A 26,006-nucleotide genomic window follows, 5' to 3' on the forward strand; every position below is an offset into this window, starting at 1 on the left:
ACATCATCATATAGTACACATCACATTCATCATCCCGCCGTCTCTCCCCAGCCGTTACACTGCCTGAATCGACTGGACGGGAACAAGCCAACAGATGGCATACCCCTCTTTTGACGATGACCCCTCTTTTGGCAACATTCATAAGGGCATTAGGCCCAATGTAAATACTGTCAACTATTGTGTTCCTGAAGCGGGCAGCAAGACTCATACTACCTAGTCCTTGGGCCTGTGCCTTACCTTACTCTTCTCTATAATCTCCCCAGGTGCTGGAAGCGCAACTCGTCATCGGTCAACACACCCACTACGATGCCTCCTTGGCCTAGCAAACACCATTGCCCTACCTGCAAAAAATCCACGAAGCGTATTGCCGCCAAAGGGTACTGTACCGAGCACCAGGCAGTCTGTGCGGGCGCGGGCACAGCGAAGACCAAATCGGGCAAGGTGCAGGCAATAACGCACTCGAAATGGGTTCGTATGCTGACGGAGAGTTGTGTCCAATGTGATGCGGTGAGGTCGGCCATCGAGAAGGACTGACGCTGTCTCCTGAGTCCTGACATGTATCTTTTGTAAACTCAAACACAACTGTCTCTACTCTCTACTTACTTGCTCGCATGGATCGGAAAGCTGAAATCCAAATTGCAATGGCCAAGTGTTGGGTTATAATCTTCGCGCGTGCCACTGAGTTCTGCCGTTGAAAAAGACCTTACCCCGATATAAACGTTGGATGTTGCAGCCTGATAGGCCCTGCGTAAGCATTGGTCACATGACAAGCCCAGCATTTCTTAGCCCCTCTTTAACGGACCTCTTCTCTTCATCGTCACAATACACTGACAAGTTTCTTTTCTATCCGGTGACTCCTCGAGCTCATTTCACTTCTATCTCACCACTTTGCCGCTTGGTATTCTTACAGCCTATATAGCCACAGGCAGGATAAGGCAGGCCAGTTCTTTGGATCCATGTACCACGCCACACACATCCATCACGCATAGTTCGAAGCTACGGCTTCATCATGCACGCAAAGACGACCTCGGTATGGACCTACGAGAATGGCGCGCCCGAGGAATTCAGTCTCACCCGCCTCTGCGACGTCGTGGACGCACACTTCGGTGTCAAGTGCGAGTTGGTAAAGTTGGCAGAGGGCGGCTATCACAAGGTTGGTTTCAAGGCAACGCCAGATCGTGTTTCGTGTCGTCACTGCTAACACGGCAATTGCTCCAGGTTTACGACATCATCGAGGCAGGCGACGGTGTGCACCCGGGCAAGAGTCTCAATGCTGTCGCTCGAGTCGCGTCGCCTGCGTTTCCGAGGGATAAGTTAAAGTCAGAGGTCCGTGTTTAACCATGACAACAACATTAACGTGCACTGGCCAACACCCGGCTAGGTTGCGACGCTGCGATATATCGCTTCGCACACGTCAGTCCCCGTACCGTCGGTGTCAGTCTGGAATGCCGATGCCTCGAACCCGGTTGGCGCTGAATACATGATCATGCAGAAAGTATGCCTTTTGACCCTTTTCTCGCCGTGAATGGAACACTGAGGCTGACGACATGGGACAGATACCCGGTGTCCCGGCATTTGATAACTGGCAGACGCTGCCAGTGGACATCAAGGAAAGCGTCGTGGTCCAGGTCGCAGAGCACCTCGCTGCTCTCTTCTCGATCCGGTTCGACAAGGCTGGGTCTCTATATTGTGTTCCCTCTGCATCGAAATCTTCGTCTTCATCCGTTTCGTCGACTGCCAGTGACGGCTACGAGGTTGGCCCCATCGTCACCGGCCCTTTCTTTCACTCCTTGGACGGTATTCTCGATTATCCCACCACAGACCTGCACACCCTACCATCCTCGTCATCTACCCGTCTCCATTCCCTACGTGGTCCCTTCACCGGCGCTGGAGACTATCTTGCGCACCATCTCCGGGCGTTGCTATTCAAGTGCACCGAGTTTCCCAAAGAGACTATGAGGCTGTTGGATGACGAGGACAAGCCAAAGGAAGAGCCGGATAATGAACAGAAGCGTGAAACATTGCAAAGGGCAGAGCGGGCACTCCGCAAAGGCATCCAACTCTGTGCCGTCTATCCGGGCGACGCGTCCGTGTATCCCGGGGGCCCCTCGACGCCAGAGCAGCCATTCACACTGAGACTGGACGACTTTCGACTCGTCAACATTCTCGTAAGTATTTCGCTACTGCCCGCTCGCTCGTGCTCACATCCATGCAGATCGACGAGTACACTGGCAAGGTGAATGGATATATCGATTTTGAGGGCACCTCGACTGCACCACTCTGGTATGCGGCGACGGTACCGCAGTGGATCCCTGATCCAGACGGCGACACGGCATCGTGGTATGGGGGCAGCCCTGCTGATCAGCGCCGGCTCTGGGGCGCGTTCCATGCAACCATGGCTCGATGTGACGCCGAGTGGAGGAAAGCGTACCAAGGCGGAAAGCCATTCCGGGCGTGGGCAGACCATTTGGAGCTTGGGGTGGAAGCTTGGGGCTCTGAGGACGTGGAACGGTGGGTTGATGCGCGGCTAGCATGGGCGAGCGAGGAGGGAAGACGGGGGATGGCAATGCCCGAATCTGACGACTGATTCAGTCATCTGACTACTCTTGCCAGAGTGTATTCCCAAAGCCACGGTTACGTGTTGAGCTGTATTTCAACAGGGAAGTCCAACCAGGAGTCTGTCGGAGGAGAATTCGGCGACAGCAGTCACATCCGCTACCCCGTAAGCTGGAGTCTTTGGATCCTTTGAAAGACAGGCCAATGGTGTCTGGATACAAACACGGCGTGGGCGTAGCGCCCTCGAGGCGGCTCTAAGGCTCATACGCGATGGCAGTGCCTTGGATGACCTGGTTGCTCCGTAGCCTGCTCCGTGGCCTTGGCAGATCCGTCCATCGCCCTATTATACACCAGTTAACGACGCAACGGAGACGTTGGGGACAAGGGCGAGGCGTTTCCGAACAAAAGATGGCATACTTGAAGACTCTGCGTACCGCTCGGTGCACATGGCCTCGTCGACTGGCAATGGAGTATTGCGGCAATGGGGTGCCCTGGATGGAGTGACGGACGGCATCTCGGAGGACCCTGATCTCTGCAAGCATTGCCCCAAGTAGATCGCCTGCAGCGAGACTCGGACCGGCGAGTGCCTGACTCCCGAAAAGGCCGCGACTGTCCAGTCGGTCTTTTCGCCCCCGAATGACCCCGACGGCACCCTCATATATCCCCGCCTCTTATCAAAGTCCTCCATAGCATCGGCGTGGTTGCCGAGGAGAGTCCGCATAGTGCCCCTTCAGTTATAATCTAGGGCCTAGCCGCCCAGTTCGACAGCCTTTTCAAACGCCAGCCTGGCGTCCACTCGAATCTTCTTCCGCTTCGGCCCTCTCTGGACGACGAATCTCTATTCTTGCAGATGCCCTGTGGGGGTCGATGACAAGTTGTCAGTTAGGGTTGCTACCTCTGGCACACGCCCTTGGCTGGCTCTGGGTCGTAAGTGCATTTCCCCTTAGTGACACAATTCTTTCTCCGACTGGCACACCTTACATGCAGCGATTGAAACTTCCAACCCTCTGTCCATAGCTTGTGGCACGTACCCCTACTGGTATAGCCGTAGCCAAACCACTTACCCGAGCAACCCGGCTTCTCCCAGTAACTCAACTGAACCTGTCCGTCTGGGCACGAGCCCGCCACGGCCATATTCGTAGACGCAGCCGCACATTGAGTGTCAATGCATAGGCCATCGCTGCCGTTCTCAACGGTGACCCTGTTGTGCACGTCGCCAGTGCAACCCGCATGGTACCGGGTTTCGAGCTGGAACGCTTTCGGGACGCTGACGCAGTAGTAGTAGCCAGCCAAGAGTCCAGTGCAGTCTAGTTTTTAGGTTAGTTCGAGGGGTATAAGATGCCGTGCAGCAAAGGAGATGGAAACCAACCCCTATGAACGGCAGGGTTCCACTTGTAGCTGTTGTCTATGGTCAGAGATGTGTTCCATATGCCGAGGTGCCGCGGGGAACGTTCAAATCGCCGAGACTTAAACCCCTGTGCTTGTCCACAATGCCCTGGCAAGTATCGCCAGAGATGGCCTGGTAAAGCCTGTCGCATGGCTTGACGATGCCGGGCTGTGTGGGCAGAGTTGGCGGAGTGGGCTTATACCCAACGACTGACACGCAAACGTATGAATTCAACCAGAGGCTGGTACAAGCCTTGCCGCCAACGCCGGGGTTCCATTTGAGAAAGTCATCAGCCGTGATGCCACTCTTCCTAGAAATGCCATCACAGTTGTCTCCTGGGGAGACCAGGTAAAACTTGTTGCAGTTGCCAACCATTCCGGGCTGTATGGGAGTCGGCGTCTCGATGCCGTTTCCTGGGTTGGTCGGGCTGGGCGTGTAGCCGCTGATGGACACGCAGACGTGTGCGTGAAGCCACAGGCTGGTGCAGGTTGCTCCAACATCTGGGTTCCAGGCCATGAACTCTTTGAGCGTGATCCCACTCCCCTGGGCAATGCTTTGGCAGGTGTTGCCACTCTTGACAAGGTAGAATTTGTTGCAGTTGTCAACCATGCCTGGCTGGATAGGCGTCGGGGTGGAAATGCCACTAATGCCGCTTGCTTAGCGTCTAGTTTTCACCGTGTAAAAGGTGAATGGCGTGCTTACTTGTCAGGCTTCGCTGCCGTTGTGGTAGAAGGTGAATCGGTGGTTGTGGTTGAAGTGGCGGACGCGGTCGTCGTGGTTACAGGCTCCGCCTCAGCTTCAACACAGTAAGACCTATCAATGGCAAAGTTGTCGCAAGACTTGGCAATGGATGGGTTCTGCATCGCGGCCGTTAGTATCATGTGCATGAGCGCCATCTTCTGTCGGCAGAAGTCACCCAGCGTTTCCACTTATCCTCGCTTATCCCAAAGCTAGCAGGCACGTCTTGACACTTGATGCTGCCATCGATGTTGTCGTACCAAAAGGAGCATTACTTGGTGGTGGCAGGGTCATGTTGCAACTCGGGTGATAGTCCGCGTGCTCTCGGGCGGCTCACGGCCTCATGCTGCTCTGCCACAGCCACCGCGGGGGCGGCGAGGGCAAAGAAGAGAGACAGCTGGGCAAAGCACCGCATCACGTTGTTGCCCGATTCGAGTACTGCCGTTGATGTGACGAGGATGGCTCTGCGGAACTGGGTGCTTCCACACGCACGCCAACTGCTTATGTATCGATTCCAGCAGGCTGCGGGCAACGAGTAGCTTCCATTCTCCCGCCCTCCAGTCATCACTCATGCTCTTCCCGGTGTTACGGCCCGCTCCGGAGCCCGGGCCTGCTCGAGGTTAGTTTTGCGGTGCATCATACATACTAGCTGCTTCTTTGAGTGAATTGTCATCTAACCTCTCGCTCCGAAGCACACAGTGTTGCCGTTTGTTCCGCCCGAGCAGTCATGGCTCGCGGGCTGCTGCCTTTGGGAAACTCAAGTGACCTTGTTGATACCAACGTTGGCATCAGCCCGATGAGCAATAGTCCTGCTGCACCACCTGCATTTGGCTTACCAACAGTCTGGAACAATTGTTCGACAGAGCCTCCGGTCCATTACCCAACATCAACTTGTCGGAAATAACGTCCTCTTTTGGATTCGAATGACCGAGAACAGCCCAATGCAGGCCACTACCACTTCATGCCACTTCCCATGTAACGTCAAGGGGGTTCGATTGTATCACCGCAGCCTGCATGCGGCTACTTGCTACGCCGTGTTCGTAAACCCGAAATTGAACTCCAATATTTCTTGCATGTCCGTTGTGGCAGGGTTTCCATGCCTGTTGATCGATGGCTCGTCACGTCGAGCTGCTCCTCGGGGTTTCGGAATGTTCGAACTCACACATGTCTAGATGGTTATCTGGAAATGTGCAAGTACTCACGCAAAGATAGATGCCTACCGCCGCCATTTATGAAGTGCTGCTCAACGTTTGCTATTTCGTTCCTGTCTATTATTGCCCTGGTCCTAGACCCAAGACATGGAACGCCGGCAGACTTGGAAGGGCCTAGACAGTTGTCACTGTATTTGGCCCTTGATAGTCTTGCTTTCCCGCTTCAACAGCTCTGGAAAGCCGGGCGGTCAACTCTTGTAGTCAAGCTCCCTTTCTCCCGTATCTTCGTCCACGTCCTTTACCGTAGGTCGCCATTCCTCTGGGAGAGAGGTATCGCTCAAGCCCCATGGCATTGCAACGCACGCCGTCATAAATGGCCATGTCGCAGGGTTGGGAGTCGACCACAATGTCTCGCCAGCGGTAAACTTCCGCGTAGAGAACATTATGCTTGACGTGGACGTCCCATCTCCGCAAAGACGCTTGCTCCCACGAAAAAACATCTCGTGAGGGTTCCTTGATGGTGTCCAATACACCCCTTTCCCGGGCGATGCGCTCTAGAATGTTGCGGTAGTGTGGTACTGGGCTTTGCAACGCCTCGGCATAGAGCGCAGGATTCGGCGTGACTGTTTCAAAGTCGTCGTTGTGTCCCGTCACCACCAAGTCAAAGAGGGCTTTGTAGTTGGCATATATGGCCGCGCGCGCCACGGCCGGTCTCATGGCGGGGACTGCCCGCGCCAGAGCCTCATATAAATCCGAGTTGGCGATGTCGGGGAAGAAAATCAGGCCCGGGTAGTCCGGTTCCCAATGACCAAACCCGCCTTTGCCGACCGTTAACGCCCAAGAGATGTCATCATTCATAATGAAGCGGGCGACGATGGCCGTCGCTATGCGAGAGACGTGCCCCCTTTCCGGCGGCGGCTGGGTTGACCACCATTTTGCAAACTGAGTGTTGTGGTCTGGGGATGGGTCTTAGCAGCGAAGCCGAGTAACGAGGCTCAAGGTGGACTCACAGACGCCGCGTACAATGGCTTCAAACTCGCCGTGGACCAGATGCAACGGCAATATCGATCCAGGTCGCCACGGTAGGCCGCCATGACGATCAAGACGTCTTTGTCGCAAGTTGGCAGATCTGCAGGCAGCGGGTTGCTCAGGAGGTCGAGCGCGGTCTTGGAGACTGGAAAAGCGGACCCGGGCTTGTTGGCAAGAAACTCGGTCATATCGGCGCAGCTATCAGGGGCGTCTAGGCCCTGGTCTCCCGTGACATTATGAGCAAGAGGATGGTAACCGTAGGCTTCGCCAAAGAGCGACATGATGGAAAAGAAGTCGTCCTCTGATGGGTCGTCTCGATCTGCATCGCCGTCTTAGCTGTGAATGCGTCCAGATGGCTTCCGGAAGCCTTGCGTGTAGTCGAGTTCTCTGCGCACCACAGTATCGCCATTCAGGGGAGAAGGCGTTGGTGCCGAGAGCGTGCCGGTGTAGTCGTCAAACACTTTCCACTTTACCAGCTGCTTCATGATGTGCTCGAATATCTCCAGGCTGCCGCTCTCGCGTGCCTCCTCTGCGATGGCGACCTCTGGCAGAATATCCAGAGATTTGTGCAGCGCCGTGTAGCCCGCGACGGCGCAACTTCTGCCAACATGGTAGCGCATGTCAGGATACCGCACAGCCAACTGCCGCAAAGTCTCCTCCGAGGGCACGTTGGGATGCCAAATGCAATACGGCATTTCTCGCGAGTCCTTCGTCTCTGGGATCCGGTTGCTCATGATGAGTCTGGCGTTGATGGCAGCGGTAAAGGCGGGCAAAAGTCCCTTCAAGACAGCAGCCTCCCCCGTGGCAAACTCAAGGTGATGCCGTATGCCGCGGACAATACTGAATCGCAACAGGTGCCTCCCGGGGTGGAGAGGCAGCTTTCGTCCGTGGATGGCGGTAACGGCATCTTGGCCGATGAATCTGCGGGAGCGCAGTCTTTGGGCCAGAGTCCATTGTGCGCCGCAGCTGCTGTCCTGGGCGTCACCCGTCATGACAGGCATAAGCGGCTGCTATTCTTTGATGGGCAGCTCGAAGTTCAGCGTGGACGAGTGAGGAGGGTTGATGAAGAGGATGAGTTGCAGCCTGGAGCTGTAGTCAATATTGCAGGCGTATGCTACACGGTGCGAACTGCTGGCTCTCCAGACATGAACACACTAATTACTATGCATAATTACATGGTCATGGCTTGGTCAATGGCGAGCTGCGCGTATCCCTCCACGTTGCGCAGCGCCAGCGTCTCCAGATGACGCACCGTGCCATATCGACGGGCAGCACCACCGTCAGGTCCGCGAGCTAGTTGTTGATCTGGTCGAGCTGCTGCGGGGTGGCCGGCACGTTAAAGTTGACTCGAACGCGGCGGTTGCTGCTATGGTAGATGTCGTCGCTGAGGGAAAGCAGCTTTCTGAGCCGCGCGGCGTTGGCCTCGTCCGACTTATCCACGTCATACGACACCCCGATGTGCGAGAAGAGGACATTGGTGGCCAAGGTGCAAAACCGGTGGTTCACGAGCCGCAGGTTGGCTAGGTCTCGCTTGTTGTGGGCGCCGTTCAGAGTGAGCTCCGGCCAGACCCGGTGTCCGAGGCCCTGAGGCTGCGCGTTATCACGGCCGCCATTACCGACATTGACGACAATCTATTCGTGTGAGCCACGCCTTCTCCTCGTCGAGAGGTGCTGGCGAGAGGGGAGGAGAGCCCAAAACAGGCTCCTCGGAAAACGAGAAAGCCGCGTAGGGAAAAGGAAAGGGACGGGGGAGAAAATGGCACACAGGCCGGAGAAGCTCTGGCGCCGCGTTCTCAAGTCACATCCAGTCGAGGCTTCGGCGTCTTTATCGGAGAAGACGAGGCAGAGACGGCTCCAAGAATAAAGGTGAGCACAGCAGGGAAGTGAATAATTTGTCGATGCAAACGAGTTCGCCGTTTTCACGCTGCCAACGACAAGGGCGTTTTGCTCGGTTGCCAACGCAAAATCGTGTGCGAGACGGAAAGTAGCGAGAAACCATAGGAGTCTCCGCAACTGGCTACTTCGTCCGGCGTTGGAACAGTTAGATTCTGGCCTACCAGACGAGCTGCTTCTTGCTGTTGATCGGCGTAAGCTGGAACTCGACGTGATCAACGTGAGTCGTGGGAGCTGAATCGCTTTTGCGAACCCTCAAGCCGTCAACTGTGATAGTCCCTGGCTTCTGCCTTATCGTAGACGTTGCCATGCTTGAAGCAGCAATGAACAAGCAACAGGCAATGATAATTACCCGTATGTTAAGAGGCAGGACCGAGGATTGAGAGTTTTCTCGGAAGTAACGCAAATCAAACAGTGTGGTTGGGGAGAGGTTCGGAGATACGGTCTGCTGCGATATTTCCCGTAACGGTTATTCGTCAAAGAAGCTGGGCTCGTCGACGATGCCGGACGATTATGAAAAAAAAAACCTGTAGAATCATTCCTGGTCTCTCGAAGCTTTCGCCCAGTGTTTCGTAGCTCACTGCAAGCCGATGAGGTTTGAGCAATAATTTCTGAGCAATCCCACCCTGTAGTTTTTCGTCACTATACAGTGTATCTTTGTGAGTCATTTTCAGCAAAATGGCCAACTCAAACGGATTGATCTATCTAAGTGGAGTGGACCTCACGATTTGAGCGGTTTTGCCTTAAACTCCCAATCGGCCGCTGGCCTTTTCCCCTCGAAGGCATGGTCGACGAGAATTCATGAGAGCGATGGGCAAGCAAAAGCGACGACGAGTATATCAGCCAACACAAATCTTTCCTTGAAGCATGTCAATCAAGCCCTCAAGTTGGGCAGGATGCTCCGCACGCGATCCCCGTCCAACTTCGCAAACGCCTTCATCTTGCATATCGACGTATACCCTCACCGGTATCAACGGAACCGGCTATAGGCCCTGGTGCTCCTGCAAAAGCTTGGGCTTCAGGCAGAGTAGGTCTGCCTGGCCGGGGGTTGGAGATAACTGTGACGAGAATCTTCCTCTGTCGGCAGTTGTGGGGGATTGCTGTTACGAGCTGCGGCAGTGGGCCGATTGTTTGAGAGCCAAGGAATAGAACTGGACCTCCAAAAGCCCCAAGGGTTCAAAACTCGATGCACGGGAAAGTCGTACGTCAAACGTCCCTCGAACTGTCTCAATTCACCATTGGACTATGCTGGAGCTTGGGTTGATTCGCCCCAGCCAGTAGAGCGGAGCACCAGGTGCAGCTGGTTACAGACACTTCGAGCTCGACGGTGCGCGTCATCCTTGAGAGTCTATCCACGATGCCTGCCGCCCACTGACACCGAATACAGACCAAAGACTTTCTATCGAGGAACAAGCACCCAAGGCCGGCGACAACAAACTCGTCACTAAGCCATGATCCTTCTAGCGTTCCGTGAGGGAGCTCCCAGCATGGCAGTACGCACCGCCCTTGGTGTCCTGGGCGCTTAGTTAATGCACCTGTGGGCCGTGAGGCACCGTCCATCCCCTCGTCTCGACTTGTCTCGTTAACATCAACATGACCATTCGTCTGGCGCCTACCGCGGCCCCAGCTTCTCCAGCACGCGCGGTCCCTGCTCGTCCCACTCGGCCTTGGTCACCCACATGCTCTCATTGTCCGCCATGATGTTGGCCAGCACCGCGCCGCCGAGGAAGACCATGTGTCTCCGCCGCGGCGGGTCTTCTATCCGCACCTTGAACTTGCTCAGCCGCTCCGGGTTGCCTTGCAATGCGCGTGTCAGCCACAGCTGCTTGAGCTCCTTCTCCAGCCGCGATGGCAGGCCCGGATACATGCTGCTGCCGCCAGACAGCACGATTGCCTTGAAAAGGGACGAGCGGATATCCACGTCGGCGGATTGGATCGTGTTGAACAAGAACTCGCCTAGCCCCGGCGATTCGCTGTCGACGAGATGGGGCTGGAACAGGCACTCGGGTGCCTCGAAGCGCTCGCTTCCCACGCGAATAACTCGCCCATCTGGCAGCGTGTAGTTTTCCACCAGAACCGTCGTGTCCTCGCTCAACCGCTTGTCTAGTTCGAGATCGTACGACACGTAGCACAGCTTCTCCTTGATCTGGCGGACCGTTTCGAAGTCGGCTGTACGGTTCAGAGCGTAGCCGCGGCGCAGGAGCAGCTTTATCAGGTTGCGCGTGACGTCGCGGCCGGCGACGTCGAGCCTCTTGGTGAGGTGGTTGAGGACGACGGACTCGTAGACGGGGACAATGTGCGTGACGCCATCGCCAGAGTCGACGACGACTCCCGAACTCAAGCCTGACCACACGTCAGTGTCTGAATGTCAAACACATATGCCGGCTGGGCGGGCCCCTTGCACGATTGCATGTCGCAATGTTGGCCACGCGGACTTACCCTGCGCGTACAGAGCCAGGACAGCCTGGATGGCGACGTAGACACCGCCGAAGCCGTAGCGATCAAACATGACCTCGCACATCTGCTCCCTGTTCCTGAGCGGGTTCATGGGCGGCTCCGTCAGCAAAATCTTTTGGCCGTTTGTGTCGACCTTGAGCTTCTCGTGGAAGGTGTAGTCCCAGAGATGCTGCATGTCGTCCCACTTCTTGACGATGCCGTTCTCCATGGGGTAGCTGATCTGGAGCATGGTGCGGGCGGCTGCGGCCTCGTCGCCGCACATGATGTCCTTGATGACGACATCGCTATCCGTCTTCTCCTCGGATCGTAGGATGGGCCTGCCGACGATGGACGGGTACTGGTGCTCGGGAAAGTTTTGCGCCGCGTAGCCGACCTTGAGGAAGCCGGTGCCGCCGTCAAGAACTGCGTGTAGGAAGAGGCTGTCAGCGACTCGGAGCTTACGTGTACGAGACGGTGGCCGACGAAGGCGGGGTCGTGGAGAGAAGCAACATACCAATGGGCGGTGGATTACCCATGACTGCAGCAAAAAGCAACAAATAGCTGCGGATGGAACAGCGCCGGCGGAGCCCAGGCCGGTGGTTTGGTCGGCGTCGAACAGCTCCGATGCGAGATGGCGTCCGTCGGCTTCAGCAAGAGGTGGATGGATGGGTGGATGGAGATGGACGGTGGTTGATGTGGGGTTGGTTGCTGTTAGAGCCTCAAGTGTCATGCCGCGGCCCGTCACGTGATACCCCGCAGCTTCTTCGACCGCGAGAGCAATCCAGGGCTCGGAACGTCGACCTCGAGGAACCGCGCTCAACAATGCGTGGTACCTTGCTCCTTGGAGTCACGCCTCGAGTACACAAAAGGGACCTCATCCCATCATCACCACCATGGCGGCAGCAACATCCACGGGCGGCGGCAACATGAGAATCTTGCTGCTCAACCCCAACTCATCCATCACCATGACCCAGTCCATGGCCCTCGCAGCTCAAGAAACTCCCGTTTCGCAGGTACGCCGGCAACAAACTACCCTCTAAAGGCCCCCCATACCTAATACTGGACCCAGACCATCAAAATCGACACTTACACGGCCCCAGCCCAGGCACCCGCCAGCATCAATGACGATGTAGACATCAAGGCCAGTACCACCATCATCCTGGACGGCATGGGCGGACTCAACCTCGACAAGTATGACGCCGTGCTTGTCGCGTGCTTCAGTGTCCACAGCCTAGTGGCCCAATTGTCGGTCCGCCACCCTCGCCTGGCCGTCACGGGCATATTCGAGGCGAGCATCCTATCTGCCCTGTCCCTTGTTTCGAGCGACTCCACCGGAGAGCAGTGGGGCATCCTCACGACGGGCGACTTCTGGGAGAAGCACCTCGCAGACGGTGTTAGTGAGTTTCTCGGCCGCGACGGCAACGCACAAGATCGCAAGTTCTGCGGCGTCTACTCCACCGGCCTCACCGCCGGCGACTTTCACACCGTTTCACCAGACGAAATTCGAGCTAAGCTCAGAGCGGCCACGACGCAGCTGGTCCGCGCAGGCAACGTGGCGTGCGTCGTCATGGGCTGCGGCGGCATGGCTGGCCTGGAGGACATTATCCGCTCTGCCGCGCGAGACGTCTACGGCCACGAGCGAGCGGACAAGCTTTACGTTGTTGACGGCGTCAAAGCCGGCATTCTACAGTTGCATCAGACCATCAACAGCAGATACACATTCCGTTGAGCCAGGTGCTTGCAATCAACAGAAGTGGTGCAGCTGGCGAGAAGAGTCTCAATCTGCTTGCTAATCCACGCGTCGACTTCGGCCCCAAACTTCATCCATGTCCTTCTTGCCGCGAGTCTCGGGCACTTTGAGCAGCACAAACAAGGCCGACCCGGCGGCCAGTGCAGCAAAGAGAAAAAAAGCCCAGCCGTGGCCGCCGAGCGCATTATTCAGCGCCGTGTTGATGATGGGGAAAAACTGCGCGACGAGAAAGGTGGCCGTGAAGTTTGCCGCCAGGGCCCAGCTCTGCGTCGCACCCACGGCCTCTTGGCCCACAAGCTCGGAGGCCAGGACGAATGGTACCGGACCGAGCCCAACGGCAAAGAAGCCGACAAAGCACAGCACCGCGATGACGGAGAGAATCCTGACCCCAAATACGACGGAAAAGGCGAGGGCGAGAGCGCTGGTGCCCTGTCCCAGAATGGAGAGAAGTAGACAGGCCTTGCGGCCGAGACGGTCCGGCAGCGGCGCGCAGGAAGCCGTCATGATGAGGTTGACGGCCGAAATGGCAATAGTCAGGAGGGTCGAGGAGGTCGGAAACATGTTGGAGAAGAGAGAGACGGAGTACATAATGACCGAGTTTATGCCGCAAATCTGCTGCGCAAACATGACGCCGACAACAGCAACGATTGCTGGCCGATAGCGAGGGTCCTTGGCCACCTGCGCGAAGCCGAGGTGGGCCGGCGTCCTTGATGCAGTCAACGAGTGAGAAGGCGGCTCCGTTGCATCCGCCTCGGCCAGCAGACCCTCATGCTCCGCGTGGGCCGGAGAGCTTCCCTCGGAACCCCACGTCTCCACCTCGCCCTGGATATCGGATCTCTTGCCCCGGATCCGCTGCATCGTCCTCTTCCCTCCGGCCACGTCTCCGTGAGTGGCCAGCCATACCGGGCTCTCGGGCACACAAAGCAAGCCAGTAGCCTGGATGGCGGCGATGCACAACCCAGCGCCGAGGATCCAGCGCCATTCGTGTCCGTAGCTCAGGAAGTATCCGAGAATCTGCGTGAAGAGAATGCCGACGTTGATGGAGACCTGGGTCATGGCCCCGAAAAGACCCCTCTCGGTGGGAGGAGAGACTTCGCTGATGTAGAGGGGGACGATGACGGTGGAAGCGCCGGCGCCGAGGCCCGAGATGAGACGACCCAGGGACATGACCCAGACACTGGCTGCGACCGCCTCAATCAGGGAGCCGACGGCGTAGAGGATAGCCGTGGCGCGCATGGCGGGAAGACGGCCGCGCTTGGAGGACAGGGGCCCAGCAGCGAGCGCACCGGCGAGGGCGCCAAGGGTGAAGAGAGACGAGATGGTGGCAAAGGCGGCCTCGTTCATGGGGATGCAGTCGGGGAGGAGGCCGGGGGACGGGTTCTTGTTCTTGCCGGGGCGGGACGAAGTGACCCATGTCGAGAGGCGGGCAGCGATCGAGACGGACTTTTTGCGGCAGGTGATGACATCTTGCGGGGCGTTGAGCTCGGCCTAGAGGCGACAATCAGTTGGTGATGCCTCGATGGAAGACAATGGTGGGCGTTGACAGGGACTCACGAGGTGGAGGCCAAACTGCAGCGGGCCGAGCGTGGAGATGGTGACAAGCAGCAACAGGTAGACGGTGACGTTGCGAAGACACTGGCGCACACCGGAACCAGCCATGGTGAGATGTCGTGAGCTGCAACGCTGAGTCGCCGGGGTGAGGCGACGGGAGAGGTTGAGGTGGACGAGGATGGACTCAATTAGGCTTCCCTCCGGGGGGAATAAAATCCGCATCCGCATCAGCCGCCGGACGTACCCGCCCGTGATCCAAATTACTGCCCCGCTTTGCCCATCTTCCATCTAACTACATAACCACAAGCCTCGAGACCACATGCAAATAATGTGCCGAGAGATTTGGTATCGATATACCTGCGGACATATTATACCAGCTCGGGACGACCAAGCGGGCTGGAACCATTGCGACAACTGGACTGAGGGGGAGAACGAGACGGACTGTCCTAATTTCGATCAGGACGCGGCCCACGAAACTCGGGAGGAGCCCAGAAAGTGTCAAGAGTGTGAATATCTCACACCGCCAACTTCAAATGATTCTTCATCCGGTGACTCCAGTGAAGAATAAAGAATATTGTGCAGGAGCCCCCCGGACAGTTCCTTCTAATCCTCACAAAGTTCACGGCCCTTTAACCAAAGATGACTATGAAGGCTGGATTTCGCTACAAAGATAACGAATCTGAACCACAAGCGCTTTCCAACAATCCAGACTATGTTGCAAATCCGATTGCCAGTCCAGCCCCGGCGAGTCCAATTCGGATTGCTGTGAGGTGCATCTCCAATAAGATCCCTGGAGAACCAGGCCAGCGAGTGACAACAATTGGGAATCTCATCTGCCAGCATCAATGGGGGCGCAATATGGATGAAGGGATGGATTTCATAAGAACTACTGGATTTCCTCATCTGGATGGCGAAAAAGTAGATTTCCTACTAGATACTGGGACGGTCCAGCCTTGCACAAAACAAGAGGATATTCCTATTCTCGCATACCGTTGGAGCGGGGAGACCATGTACGTCATAGGAATCCGCGGATAACATAAGGCCATTAACTAACACCGAATAGGAGGAAACGGGATGTGGGGACGCATCTCAAAAACTACATCAGAACCCTTCCGTTCAAGCAGAAAAGGATAACCCCAACGACACCTGGCAAAACGACATCAGAGCTCCGCGATGAGATGGATGAAATGGAATGGAACGAGCACATGAGATACATGGTCTTCCAGAAGATCAAATACAGGAAGAATATCTCACGTGAAGAGAGATTGTGGTTAAAGAGCCACCCTGAACGGTTTGACAGCATTATGCGGGAACATATATCACGGAGACAGTGGCACAGGGTACCACTCTGGGAAAGCCAAGAGCTATGGTTGAGCGATAATGTGGGATTGGCAAAAACTAGCGACCTGACGTTAATGGACAGGATCCTTGAACAGCACCGGCTTGAAATCCAGTCTGGGTCGAGCAAATCTTAGCAGTCGGTTTGTCTTCGGATTTCACGACTCAGCATCGTTGGAAGGCCGTTAAAATATAGGACACTGCCATAGGCGCTTGCCTCCAGAGGCTCCATATCGGATGGTATACAAACTTTCGTGCTCCCATTGAAAATATAACGGGCTGCGCCGATAGAGCTCCACGGACTATGCCCGTGAAGACGCACTCGGGAGGACGTTCGGACCTACAGGACCAGGGTCGCGATAGAATTTCCGACTGGGCCCAAGCCTGGCCAAGTCCGGTTCCATTTTCCCTTTCTTTCCCCAGCTTTTAGATAGCTTCGATTGTCATTGTGTCGTGGCCGCAGGTTCTGTGCAGAGCTTCTTCCGAGATACTCTGCAATACCTGTGTGGTAATTACTGCAGGTCACGGGTTCAGTTCAGCGAGAAATGGCCAAAAGAGCCAATTGGACTAATAAATCCCTGGCGCCTTTGCCAATAGGAAGTATTATTATATAAGGAAACTGCTATATTATATAGGCAAAAGTAAACACAGGCGACGACTGGTTGTTCCTGTCTGAAGTTCTCTTAACCGAGAGAGTCCGTGATATGACCACGCCTTTGCTTTGAAGTCGTACTCTTCGCCTCCGACTCCAACAATCTTCCTGGTCATCGCGCAACATATCTTCCTCTTAAGTCTTTGCCCTTTGCAAGAGCCAACACGAAGGTCGTAGTTCTCTCGGTCTTGACCGTGCTATTTACGGCCGAATGGACCGTCCTTGTTGCCGCCCAAGCGAAATATCCCTGCCCTGGAGACAAGGGACAGACTTTTGTTACGTATGTCAGTGAGAATTGCTGAATCAGAGGCCTGGCTGACATGTCCGATGATTACTAGAGGCGGCAGAAAGTTCAAGTTGGATGCGGCAAAGGCAGTCGAGGCATGCCCATAGAGGACGAGAAGCCGTGCGACAGTCTTGCCCAGTGCGCCGAGAGGTATGCGCAGAGCGCGCAATGTCCGCATAGCATCTTTGTAGGAAAGAGCAAGAAGTGCGCCTTGAAGAAGACTGGTGATGTCTTTGACCTTCCCGATCCCTTAACCCCGCTGTTTGTGGAAAACGTCCAGGACCAGCAGCCCCCCCAATTAGCAAAATCCCGGGCGGAAACACCCAGAAGCCCATCACTGGCGGCAACGGCGACTAGACGCCGTATACGTGTCCGGCCGACCGGAATAAGAAATACACAACGTATGGCCCGGTTGCTGGTTAGGTGATGGGACCGAATCACTGACATTCAGTCTAGCAACGACATTACCTACGAGCTGCGGTGTGACACGGGACACAGGAGGGGCCATTAGAAGAGCGAGCCCTGCCTATCGTTAAAGGAGTGTGCAGACCGCTGTGCTAAGGACCTAGAGTGCTATAGCTGCGACTGGAAGCGTTAGGATAAAACGTGCTTCTTTAAAAAGGCCCCGTCCGAGAACATGGCCTGGACTAAGGGAGATGCCTGGTATCCGGCCCTGTGCCCCGATGTGCGCGAGACCTAGGCCAAGAAGGACCCGGAGATTGCTTCTGACCTGGCTTGCCCATCCAGTAGGTCCCGCGGCAGGGTATGCTTAATAACCGCAGAAACGCGCTGACATTGGCTTATCAGACAACGGCAAGACCTGGGAGGGCTCTAACGACACCTGGTGCTATCCGCTATGCCGCCCTAATACCGGCGCGGCTACTATTGTCGAGCAGGGGACTGCCTTGAGCTATAAGAACTGCGTCGAGATATGCGATGCAAATAAGAAGTGCAGAAGATCGGTTATCCTTATCCCCTAAATATACGATTCGGTCGCTTATAGTGAATATAGTGTCTCGTACGATAGCACGACGCCTAAGGATAACTGCAGCATGTACGTTAACGGCGGCTTTTCCACCACAAAAGCTGACCGGGTGCACTATGTCTTTGTCACGCTTCCCCCGCCAAGAAGACGCCGTTGCGACTTCTAAAATGTGCTCGACCGAGTGCCCGTATGCCCATGGCCGGCTCTTCGTAGGGGTGACGGGAGAGGTCAGTCAGGGGCGAAGTTGCGGCCACTTACACGGCTAACTGACCAACGTCGGCCTGCATGCAAAACTTCCTAATCTCTTGCAACCACCGCCACGGCTCAAAATACCTCAGAGACGACCGCCGCGAATCCTACGAGACATGCATAACTGCCTGCGCCGTCATGCCCGAGTGCCGCAGCGTCGACTACGAGCCGCGCACCAAGCGCTGTCTCTCAGCACCAGCGCCAACCACCCGGCCATTCGTGCCGGGGCCTTTCTCAGCGAGCACTCGCTCGGTTGCGCGGGGGCCTGGTCCTTGTGCAATAAGGGCTGCGACACGGTCAACGAGGATGCGCTGCCGGTAGGACGACGGTAACCTGGTTGTCGCGGGCGGCGACCAGTCGTGCTTGCGCTGCAGGCACTGCTAGCACAGCTCGCACGACACCATCAAGAGTTTTCCCCAGGAAAAGAGCTTGGCCGAGTGTGCCAGGCTCCGCGGCGAGGAGACGCTCTGCCACGGCGCCAACTGGAAGGGCCCCGGCCGGTGCCATTTCTATCCGCGGCTGGATAAGGATGGGAGGCCGCTGGTGATGAAGAGGAGTACCGAGTGCGATTCGATAACGCCGCTGCTGAGGTGCCTGGGCGGGTATAAGGAGGAGAATATCCAGGACTCTAGAATCGCGGACAGGAGCTGATAGCGGGAGCGTTGCTAGCCTACACATGGATGGCGGTGTGATGCTGTCCAGTATTGACTCACGTCTCGTAGTTTCCTGTCAGCACCACCTCGTTTAGCTCCAGTAGCCGCAGATGCATCTGCTCTAAATCATGCCATATCCGAATCCTCGAGTATCTACATACTTCTAAGGAGGAGGCGGTGGAGACGATGGGCTGAGCGGTGAATGCGAGTCTCCCGCCTTGCAGGCTGGCTGTTCTCGGCGCTATCCTGGTAGTATTACCGGCTTCCTGGCGTGTCGACTGCGCGTGGGCACCGCACGACCGGAACAGAATCTGCAAGATCCTCAAGTCAGCCACCACCGGAGCCGGAGTCAGCTCGCGGTAGCTTCCGCTCTGCCCCCCTTATCATACTTTCTGGTAGATAAGTATCCTCTCGCATCTGGACATGTATGGTAAAGATTTCGCAGGATATCCTTGCAACAGCATGAACGGAATTAACAAGCAATTACCATGTTTTAAAGGCCTATTCACCATTTTTACGTAAAAGTATCCATCTGGTCATTTACACGCAATTGGCTTATCGAGAATGTTGCTAATAACTAGGTCCAGGCAGGAACCGATTTCCAGTCCCCTCTACCCAGGGAGTTGAGTGGTCCTTGCAAAGATCTTACATACAGTATGTACAGTAACTCCGCGGATGCATGTGTATAGAGTATTCGCATCCTAAAGACTAATAGTGACCAGGCTCAGGTGCCAAGTGCCAAGTCCTAGGCGATGGCACCACCCCGGTCTATTATAGTTTACCGTATAAATCCAGTAGTAGTAGTAGTAGTAGTAGTAGTATTGATTACCGTCTGGGACATCCCTATAAGGGCAAAAGACGTGCTAGGCTAGAGAAGACTAGATACATAGAATATCCCGAGTACCTGGACTAAGGACCGTGTGTAGCACCTAACCACTCCATCTAGCAATTCTGAGGCTCTGAGGCCGGTCGGAAATTCGGGGCCCTTCCCCCGTCAGCGGGTTCCAGGCACGGCAGTGAAGCCGTAATAGTAGTCAGTCTTTGGCCGAGGCCGGGTGACTGAGAAAGCCCACGAAGTCATGGGCCGGCCGCAAGCCCCCTCGAGGAGGGCCTACGGGGCAGAAAGAAAAAGAAAAGAAAAAGGAAGCAGAGAGTGTAGCAATGTTAGTCGGGGATTCGCCCCGATGGCGATTGTCTTCTCCCGCAGGAGCGTTCGATCCGGGGCCACTTCGTGGTTATGACAGTCGGCGAAGTCCCCGTGCCTGCTCCTCGTAGCAAGCAGGTGGTGGAGGTGTTGTCGATTGGTGTGCAGCTCCGGGGACACCTGGTGAGGCCTTGAGCTCTAGGCTCTTGTAGCTCCTCAGGGCCCCGCGGCCCACCAGTCCAGAGGAAGTCGTGGCCGCTGGGCGGCAGAAAGGGCCGCAAGGCGGCAAAGTTCGGAGCCGCGAGACGGCAGAAGGAGGCAGAGCCGCAAGGCGGCAGAAGGCGAGGCCAGCCAGTAAAGGCGGCAGAAGGCGAGGCAGCGCGAGGCGTGCCAGGAAGGGCGAGAAGAAGTCGGGCCGCGAGGCGGCAGAAGAGGTCGGGGCCGCGAGGCGGCAGAAGTCGAGGCCAGCCAGTAAAGGCGGCAGAAGAAGGCGATGCCGCGAGGCGGCAGAAGGCGAGGCAGCGCGAGGCATGCCGTTATTCGAGACCAGCTTCCCAAGAGGAGACGAACTCTCCAAAGTCTGCCTTTTGGTGCTTGCTAGAGCCCCGTTAGGGCTAGAGAGGCAGAAGCATGGTCGGGTGACCTGAAAATAATTATCCACTAACAGGCTGCTAACAGCCCGCAGAAGAGAAGAATTTTTACAGGGGAGAGTTGCCGTATAAATCCAGTAGACCCTCAGCTGGATGGAATCATGTGGGGTTTTCGAATGCACACCCCCCCGCCCAATCCTCCACGGATTCCCGACTTCGAGGCCATGCTCTCAGCCCATAAGTGGCCCCAGAATCACGGGGTGCGATACACGCCTTGCCATGAATGTTCCACGTCATGCAGTGGGCCACGATGACTTCATGCTTCGAGCATATACGTTACGTATAAAAAAACAAGCCGTTGAGCCCTCGCTTGAGCTCCCCCGGCTTATCCTCTCCACGCATAAATGCCGTCTTGGCATTACGGCTCCGTGTCGTGATAAATGAACTCTTTTAGACGCTCGACTGTGACCGGATTCCGGCAAATGACCGAGCCGTCAATGGCGGTGGTGTTTTTCAAGTCGACCTCATGGCCACCAAATATATATATCCTCCCTGGGCCTCGTCTAGCTTGCATCTATCCTCCTCGTGAACCAGTTTCTCTATACCTTTGCTCATCCGCACTGAAAGCCATCCGACCACACATATCCAACTCTTGAGGCGGTAAAACCACATCCATCGCAGCCATGAAGTCCTCCGTCATCATCAGCGCCCTTGCCGTCTGCCTGCATGGCACATCCGCTCAACTAGTGGACAGTAGACAGGCCCTGTTGGAGAGGGTCAAGGATCACATCCACGGTCTTTGCCACGTTCCGCCAGAACATGAACGGGAGCCCGCAAATCTGAAGAAGGAGCAGACCTGCTTGTGTGCCGACTTGAGCAAAGACGGCAAGGGCCTCGACTTCTTTGGAATCGCTAGCGCCGTCGCGCTGGCCCAGAACGTCAACAATCAGGGCTGGGACAGATATTTCGTTGACTTTGGCAAGGAATATTGCAGCGTCGCCAACCCCACAGAGTCTTTTAGGCAAATGGACATTCGCTTGCAGCAGCGGCATTGATGGCTCTTCTCCGGGGCTAGGTCGAGTCGGTGCCTGGGTGGATTGGCTTTGGGCTCTTAATGTTGAATGACATATCGACGATGTGTAATGCCTACTTAAGTTACTCTGGTAGCATAGCAGAATGCCAGACATGCCTGCCCATCTACCTGCATGTCTTGCCCATGAGTTATCCGATAACTTGGCGACATACGGTACGTGATACGCGATACGCCAGTCGACGATATCCGATATCGTTTAGGCAACTGAAAAATTAAAGAATTATGGAAACTCGACTCGTTATGTTGACTATACACGCGTTTTGCGTTTTGACGCGACATCAAGCGGGTGCCACAGGCCAGGGGGGCTATTGAGTACTACTTGTTAGATCTCGCCACCTCACCGACAGGAGACTTGACAAGTCGCTCGGTGTCGGCCTTGCCGCCCCCTGCCACGAGATATGGATCTCGTCCATTACCTGCAAGAGAGGGTATGGCAGCACGTTCGTCACCAGTTCTTGCACGTTGTTCGGGAACACCGTGATATAACCTTTAACGTGCTTAGGGTATCCTAACGTCTACTTCTGCCCGCCTAAGACGTTATATCTTATAACGAACCTATAAGACGAGTTTAACGCGATTAGCTTCTCCTCTACCGGCGTAAGGCCCTTAAGCTCGTCGGGGAATACGTGCTGATAACCGAGACGGCTATAGAGTTAAGCTGCCGGCGATAATACTCCAATAAGCCAAGGCGTAGAAGGCTCGCCGCCTTAAATTTAGGTAGGAGCTTGCGAGTTCTAATAGTTTCCAAAAAAATGGGGCGTGGCACGGATAGATAGATGTGGGCGATGTCGTTACTCCTTAGGCAGGCTCGATGAAAGACTATCCACATCAATTTCCTCATTTCTTCGCTGCAGAGATGCCGACAACGAGATGGATCTGTCGTGGGGTCTAGTGCAGGCCAGGTCGGTAGGGCGTGTTGCGTCCCCGACTTATATATTGTCCAACATCACGACTATTTTGCAAACATCAGCCGGTCGCCTTCTCCTACCAGCTTTTTACCGTGCCGTTTTAGACCGACTCCACGCCCAGGACAAACTTCAGCTCCTGCCAAGTGTCAGCTCACGCCATGTCGGCAGGTTACACGTATTCGTCCCTCACCTCGATTTTCTTGCCCCAAGCGTCCTCGGTTCCTGAATCGAAGGCGAATCTAGCGAGTGTTCTCTTCTTCTTTTGCAGCTGGACAATGTTCTGCCGTGCGTCAGCCCTGTCCTGTCGCTGCCCAAAGTAGACTGCTGCTGCATTTACCTCCTCAATCGTGTTCCTCATTATGTACCGCAGGATGGTAACCTCCTTGGTCTGGCCCATGCGCAAGGCTCGAGCAACAGCCTGTTCTTCTACCGACGGATTCCATTGCGGCTCAACGATGTGAACCTGATTGGCGACTGTCAAGTTTAGACTGTTTGCTTGTGAGAATATGTCGTTTTGCCAACTGTTCGACTGTAGTCCGCCTACCCTAGGGCGCCAGTCTCGATGGACATGAGGAGAACAGTCAACCGAGGCTCTTCTCGAAACGCCTTGAGGTGGTTCGACCTCGCGTAATAACTCGTTCGGCCGTCAATCTGAACGTAGGCGACCCCTCCCTCGTCTAGGAGCTGAGCCAGAGGGTCCAGCGTAGATGTCCAATACGAGAACACAATGCTGCTCACACAGTTAGTCGGGGTATATCACTGCTAAATGGCCAATCATGCTGCTCACTGCTTGACATCTGGTCCACATTTTGCCACGTTCTGCATCACGGCCGATAGCTTTGTTGAGAAGAGGTTCTGCGGGGGGGAGTCTTCGTTCCATGCAGGAGTCGACGCCTGGCATGCAAATGTGTCTTCGAGAGCCGTGTCAATACTGCTACGTCTCGTAGAGGAAAAATCGGGCGTGGGGCTCGACACATGGAGTGGCTGGCCGCAGTCTGGACAAAACAAGAATGAGCTCAGCAGCATTGAAATGTCGTCGTCGGTTGCTGAGCAACGTTCGCATCCCGTGTCTTCTCGCTGCCCGAGACGACTTGCCCTTGGCTTGGCAGGCGATAGAGTCCCGAGATTGCAGAGCATGCGCATTCTCAGATTGGCCGTGAAAAGCTTATTATGCTTTTTGATGGAATCGCTCTTGCTGACCACGTCATCGATTTCACGCCTGGTTTGATCAAGCATTCGATCGTAAAGGTTCTTCTCTTCGGGCAAAAACTCGAGGAATACGATATCCTGGGACGGTTTTGGGACATCGAGAAGCTTCTCGGTCCTTCTTAGACAAAATGCCTGCAAGTAAGTTCGAAGGGGATTCGCAAAATCCGGCCCGCCCTGAGAAAGCGGGCCCAGGATGTGTTTCTGGAACGCGGCCCTGGTCGGAAAAGGACGTAGTCGGAGAAACTCAGCCAGGGACGTGAGATCGTCTAGCTTGTTTTGGATGGGAGTTCCCGTCAAGCACCATCGCCTACTTGTAGTTAGACTCGAGACGGCACGGAACTGCTTGGTGCTCGAGCTTCGAATCCAATGGGCTTTCCCTGGTTAGCTACCTTTTGTCCGAGCTTGACTCCAGCTACGCAAAGAACTGGTCGTACCGAGTGAACGAGATAGATGGCCGGCGTACCTTCGTCCAGTACTATACGAAACCAGTCCATTTTATGGAGAACATCAAGCCCGTTGTGCTCCGCTGCAAGCGTTGCATAAGTGGTTAAGATCAGGTGGGCTGAGACGAGAGCGCTTGCATCTTGGGGTCGGTGCTGTCCGTGAAAGGTGACCACGTCCAAGGCCCCTGGGACCAAGTGGCTATCTAGAGTCAATTCCTGAACATGGAGTGGAGTTGGGTCACGAACGTTTGCATCTCTAACAGCCAACTTTCAAGGAGCTCTGCCGTAGCGACGTTATTTTGGTTCCCGGGGCTTGATGTCTAGCTTTCGGACTCACGAGCAGATGATACAACCACCAAGGTCGACTTGGTGCGGACTTTGCAGCCGTCTCCGGCAGCGGAACCATCGTAAAAGCTCCCATACAAGTCTGCTGACGGTAGGGATTGCAGAATCGCTGCGAGCATGGTGAGAGTTTTACCAAGCCCCATAACATCCGCAATCAAGCCGCCGTAGCATTTGTCCTGAGGCCCCTCGCTATTGCGAAGTGTTGGTAGATGACAGCCTCCCGGGAGGAAAAAGATAACAACGTACCTTGTCGAGGTCCCAGGGCACATCTTGTCTGTCAACTGTTGGCTGAACGCTTCAGTCTCGCGCTGTAGGATGAAACGCACACCGTCTTCTTGATGCCTATTTGGTGTGAGCAGCCGTATTCTCCACAGACAGTCTCTATAATGAGCATCCTAACTTTGTCAAACTCGAAAGCAGTCCTTCAGGCGGCTGTAGGTCGCACTCGGTGGCCACATCTGTCAGGGAGTCTAGTATGATTCCGATTTCGTCGGAAATTCTGCGCTTAGTTGCCCAGGAGAGGTCATTGCCAATACCTATCAAGTCTCTCATGGTTGTAGCATCATCGGAAAAGCTGAGCAGCTGTGGATTGTAGTACTCGCTCTCTGCATCCAGGGTGTGCGGGTGCTGGAGGTACGCTGAGGCCTTTGCAAGCCGAGTAGCAACCTCGTCGGCAGCCGACTTGGGACCAGAGATGTTGATGGACAGATTAAACGACGTGACTCTCCGCTTTGCGCCTTTGTGCCGCTTTGAAACAGTGCTAGAGTCGATTATAGCCTCGAAACGAAGACAAGACATGCCGTTCAAAGAATTCAACTTGGCGGAGGTGCGCGTGTCCAGAACCGCAAAATCGGGACCATTGCCGAGCCGGAGGACATGGTGCTTGTCTTTGGGCAGGACCGAGCAAGTCATGAATGGGTCGGCGCGTGTGTTTCTAGACGTGTCGTCTGGGATCCTGGCACCGGCCAAATACGCAGCAGCCACCTCGTACAACTACATGCAGAATGAGAGGTTGGGCGGTTGACCCTGGCGGCGCCAACTTACCGAGCCGTAGCAAACACGATGATTCGCGGCATGCGAGACAAATAGAGACGGCAGTTCTGTGAGGGAGCTTGACTCGAGTTCGAGTGAGCCGCCACGTAGCAGAGCTGTGCTCTCCAGAGGAGCCTCTGCGAGCTCGGCATGCGGTCGCTTGACACTTGGCGGCAGCATTGCTGGGATGGATTCCTCTTATTCTCGTTGTCGAGAAGTCGGCAGGCTCGGCGGCAGAGGATACCCATCACTATATGTGCGGCTCACCTGGTGGCGGAGCACTGTCATGGTTGCTCACTGCGCCCCGAAGCTCAGCCGCAGCCACAATATGTCGATGGTGATGATGCTGAAGAGGCATTAGCGAGTACATGTATCCGTACCTTTGCTAGGGGTTCATCAGTTGGCCAACAGCCACGGGTGACTTAACACATGGTATCTGTTGTAGGCACGGCACAGGGTGCATTGGGCACCAAGGAAAGCTAGGGCTAGCTAAGAGCTTGTGTGAGGAGGGTGTATTCGTACTTCGTAGTGAGGTTGACATAATCATGACAGTATCTCGAAGCACAGATTCTGCCTTGCTTGGCGTCC

At 55.4% G+C, this 26,006-nt stretch overlaps 12 protein-coding genes across 12 annotated transcripts; 4 read left to right on the top strand and 8 right to left on the bottom strand.

Moving 5' to 3' along the window:
* Positions 1-1,009: 1,009 nt before the first annotated feature.
* On the top strand, positions 1,010-2,587 carry HRG_10823 (phosphotransferase enzyme family domain-containing protein; the record flags this gene model as incomplete). Its single annotated transcript, XM_044869293.1, has 5 exons — positions 1,010-1,153; positions 1,219-1,326; positions 1,382-1,495; positions 1,557-2,168; positions 2,216-2,587. The coding sequence occupies 5 exons, from the start codon at positions 1,010-1,012 to the stop codon at positions 2,585-2,587; spliced, it is 1,350 nt and encodes a 449-aa protein (XP_044715642.1).
* Positions 2,588-3,394: 807 nt separating this feature from the next.
* Positions 3,395-5,096, bottom strand: HRG_10824 (lysM domain-containing protein; the record flags this gene model as incomplete). Its single annotated transcript, XM_044869294.1, has 8 exons — positions 3,395-3,411; positions 3,588-3,863; positions 3,926-3,961; positions 4,018-4,111; positions 4,316-4,586; positions 4,646-4,800; positions 4,860-4,913; positions 5,019-5,096. 8 exons carry the CDS (start codon positions 5,094-5,096, stop codon positions 3,395-3,397), a joined length of 981 nt encoding a protein of 326 aa, XP_044715643.1.
* A 921-nt stretch (positions 5,097-6,017) lies between these two features.
* Positions 6,018-7,142, bottom strand: HRG_10825 (uncharacterized protein; the record flags this gene model as incomplete). Its single annotated transcript, XM_044869295.1, has 4 exons — positions 6,018-6,064; positions 6,135-6,716; positions 6,776-6,788; positions 6,843-7,142. The coding sequence occupies 4 exons, from the start codon at positions 7,140-7,142 to the stop codon at positions 6,018-6,020; spliced, it is 942 nt and encodes a 313-aa protein (XP_044715644.1).
* Positions 7,143-7,193: 51 nt separating this feature from the next.
* HRG_10826 (uncharacterized protein) lies at positions 7,194-7,862 on the bottom strand (the record flags this gene model as incomplete). Its single annotated transcript, XM_044869296.1, has 2 exons — positions 7,194-7,461; positions 7,504-7,862. 2 exons carry the CDS (start codon positions 7,860-7,862, stop codon positions 7,194-7,196), a joined length of 627 nt encoding a protein of 208 aa, XP_044715645.1.
* Positions 7,863-8,154: 292 nt separating this feature from the next.
* HRG_10827 (uncharacterized protein) lies at positions 8,155-9,064 on the bottom strand (the record flags this gene model as incomplete). The annotated part of the gene is made up of 2 exons (XM_044869297.1): positions 8,155-8,493; positions 9,008-9,064. 2 exons carry the CDS (start codon positions 9,062-9,064, stop codon positions 8,155-8,157), a joined length of 396 nt encoding a protein of 131 aa, XP_044715646.1.
* Positions 9,065-10,366: 1,302 nt separating this feature from the next.
* On the bottom strand, positions 10,367-11,726 carry HRG_10828 (actin domain-containing protein; the record flags this gene model as incomplete). The annotated part of the gene is made up of 3 exons (XM_044869298.1): positions 10,367-11,097; positions 11,194-11,613; positions 11,705-11,726. The coding sequence occupies 3 exons, from the start codon at positions 11,724-11,726 to the stop codon at positions 10,367-10,369; spliced, it is 1,173 nt and encodes a 390-aa protein (XP_044715647.1).
* A 357-nt stretch (positions 11,727-12,083) lies between these two features.
* Positions 12,084-12,919, top strand: HRG_10829 (hydantoin racemase; the record flags this gene model as incomplete). Its single annotated transcript, XM_044869299.1, has 2 exons — positions 12,084-12,203; positions 12,260-12,919. The coding sequence occupies 2 exons, from the start codon at positions 12,084-12,086 to the stop codon at positions 12,917-12,919; spliced, it is 780 nt and encodes a 259-aa protein (XP_044715648.1).
* A 60-nt stretch (positions 12,920-12,979) lies between these two features.
* Positions 12,980-14,599, bottom strand: HRG_10830 (sugar transporter domain-containing protein; the record flags this gene model as incomplete). The annotated part of the gene is made up of 4 exons (XM_044869300.1): positions 12,980-13,552; positions 13,619-13,792; positions 13,844-14,428; positions 14,495-14,599. The coding sequence occupies 4 exons, from the start codon at positions 14,597-14,599 to the stop codon at positions 12,980-12,982; spliced, it is 1,437 nt and encodes a 478-aa protein (XP_044715649.1).
* A 3,518-nt stretch (positions 14,600-18,117) lies between these two features.
* On the top strand, positions 18,118-18,652 carry HRG_10831 (uncharacterized protein; the record flags this gene model as incomplete). The annotated part of the gene is made up of 2 exons (XM_044869301.1): positions 18,118-18,318; positions 18,386-18,652. 2 exons carry the CDS (start codon positions 18,118-18,120, stop codon positions 18,650-18,652), a joined length of 468 nt encoding a protein of 155 aa, XP_044715650.1.
* Positions 18,653-19,889: 1,237 nt separating this feature from the next.
* Positions 19,890-20,330, bottom strand: HRG_10832 (uncharacterized protein; the record flags this gene model as incomplete). The annotated part of the gene is made up of 1 exon (XM_044869302.1): positions 19,890-20,330. One exon carries the CDS (start codon positions 20,328-20,330, stop codon positions 19,890-19,892), a length of 441 nt encoding a protein of 146 aa, XP_044715651.1.
* A 741-nt stretch (positions 20,331-21,071) lies between these two features.
* On the top strand, positions 21,072-21,443 carry HRG_10833 (uncharacterized protein; the record flags this gene model as incomplete). Its single annotated transcript, XM_044869303.1, has 1 exon — positions 21,072-21,443. The coding sequence occupies one exon, from the start codon at positions 21,072-21,074 to the stop codon at positions 21,441-21,443; it is 372 nt and encodes a 123-aa protein (XP_044715652.1).
* Positions 21,444-22,489: 1,046 nt separating this feature from the next.
* Positions 22,490-25,598, bottom strand: HRG_10834 (type III restriction enzyme, res subunit domain-containing protein; the record flags this gene model as incomplete). The annotated part of the gene is made up of 11 exons (XM_044869304.1): positions 22,490-22,525; positions 22,580-22,669; positions 22,727-22,877; positions 22,934-23,119; positions 23,177-23,969; positions 24,062-24,240; positions 24,288-24,321; positions 24,379-24,575; positions 24,633-24,728; positions 24,787-25,379; positions 25,431-25,598. 11 exons carry the CDS (start codon positions 25,596-25,598, stop codon positions 22,490-22,492), a joined length of 2,523 nt encoding a protein of 840 aa, XP_044715653.1.
* Positions 25,599-26,006: the final 408 nt, after the last annotated feature.

The sequence above is a fragment of the Hirsutella rhossiliensis genome (assembly GCF_020360975.1).
Source record: "Hirsutella rhossiliensis strain HR02 chromosome Unknown scaffold00017, whole genome shotgun sequence".
In the NCBI taxonomy this organism is placed as follows: Eukaryota; Fungi; Ascomycota; class Sordariomycetes; order Hypocreales; family Ophiocordycipitaceae; genus Hirsutella; species Hirsutella rhossiliensis.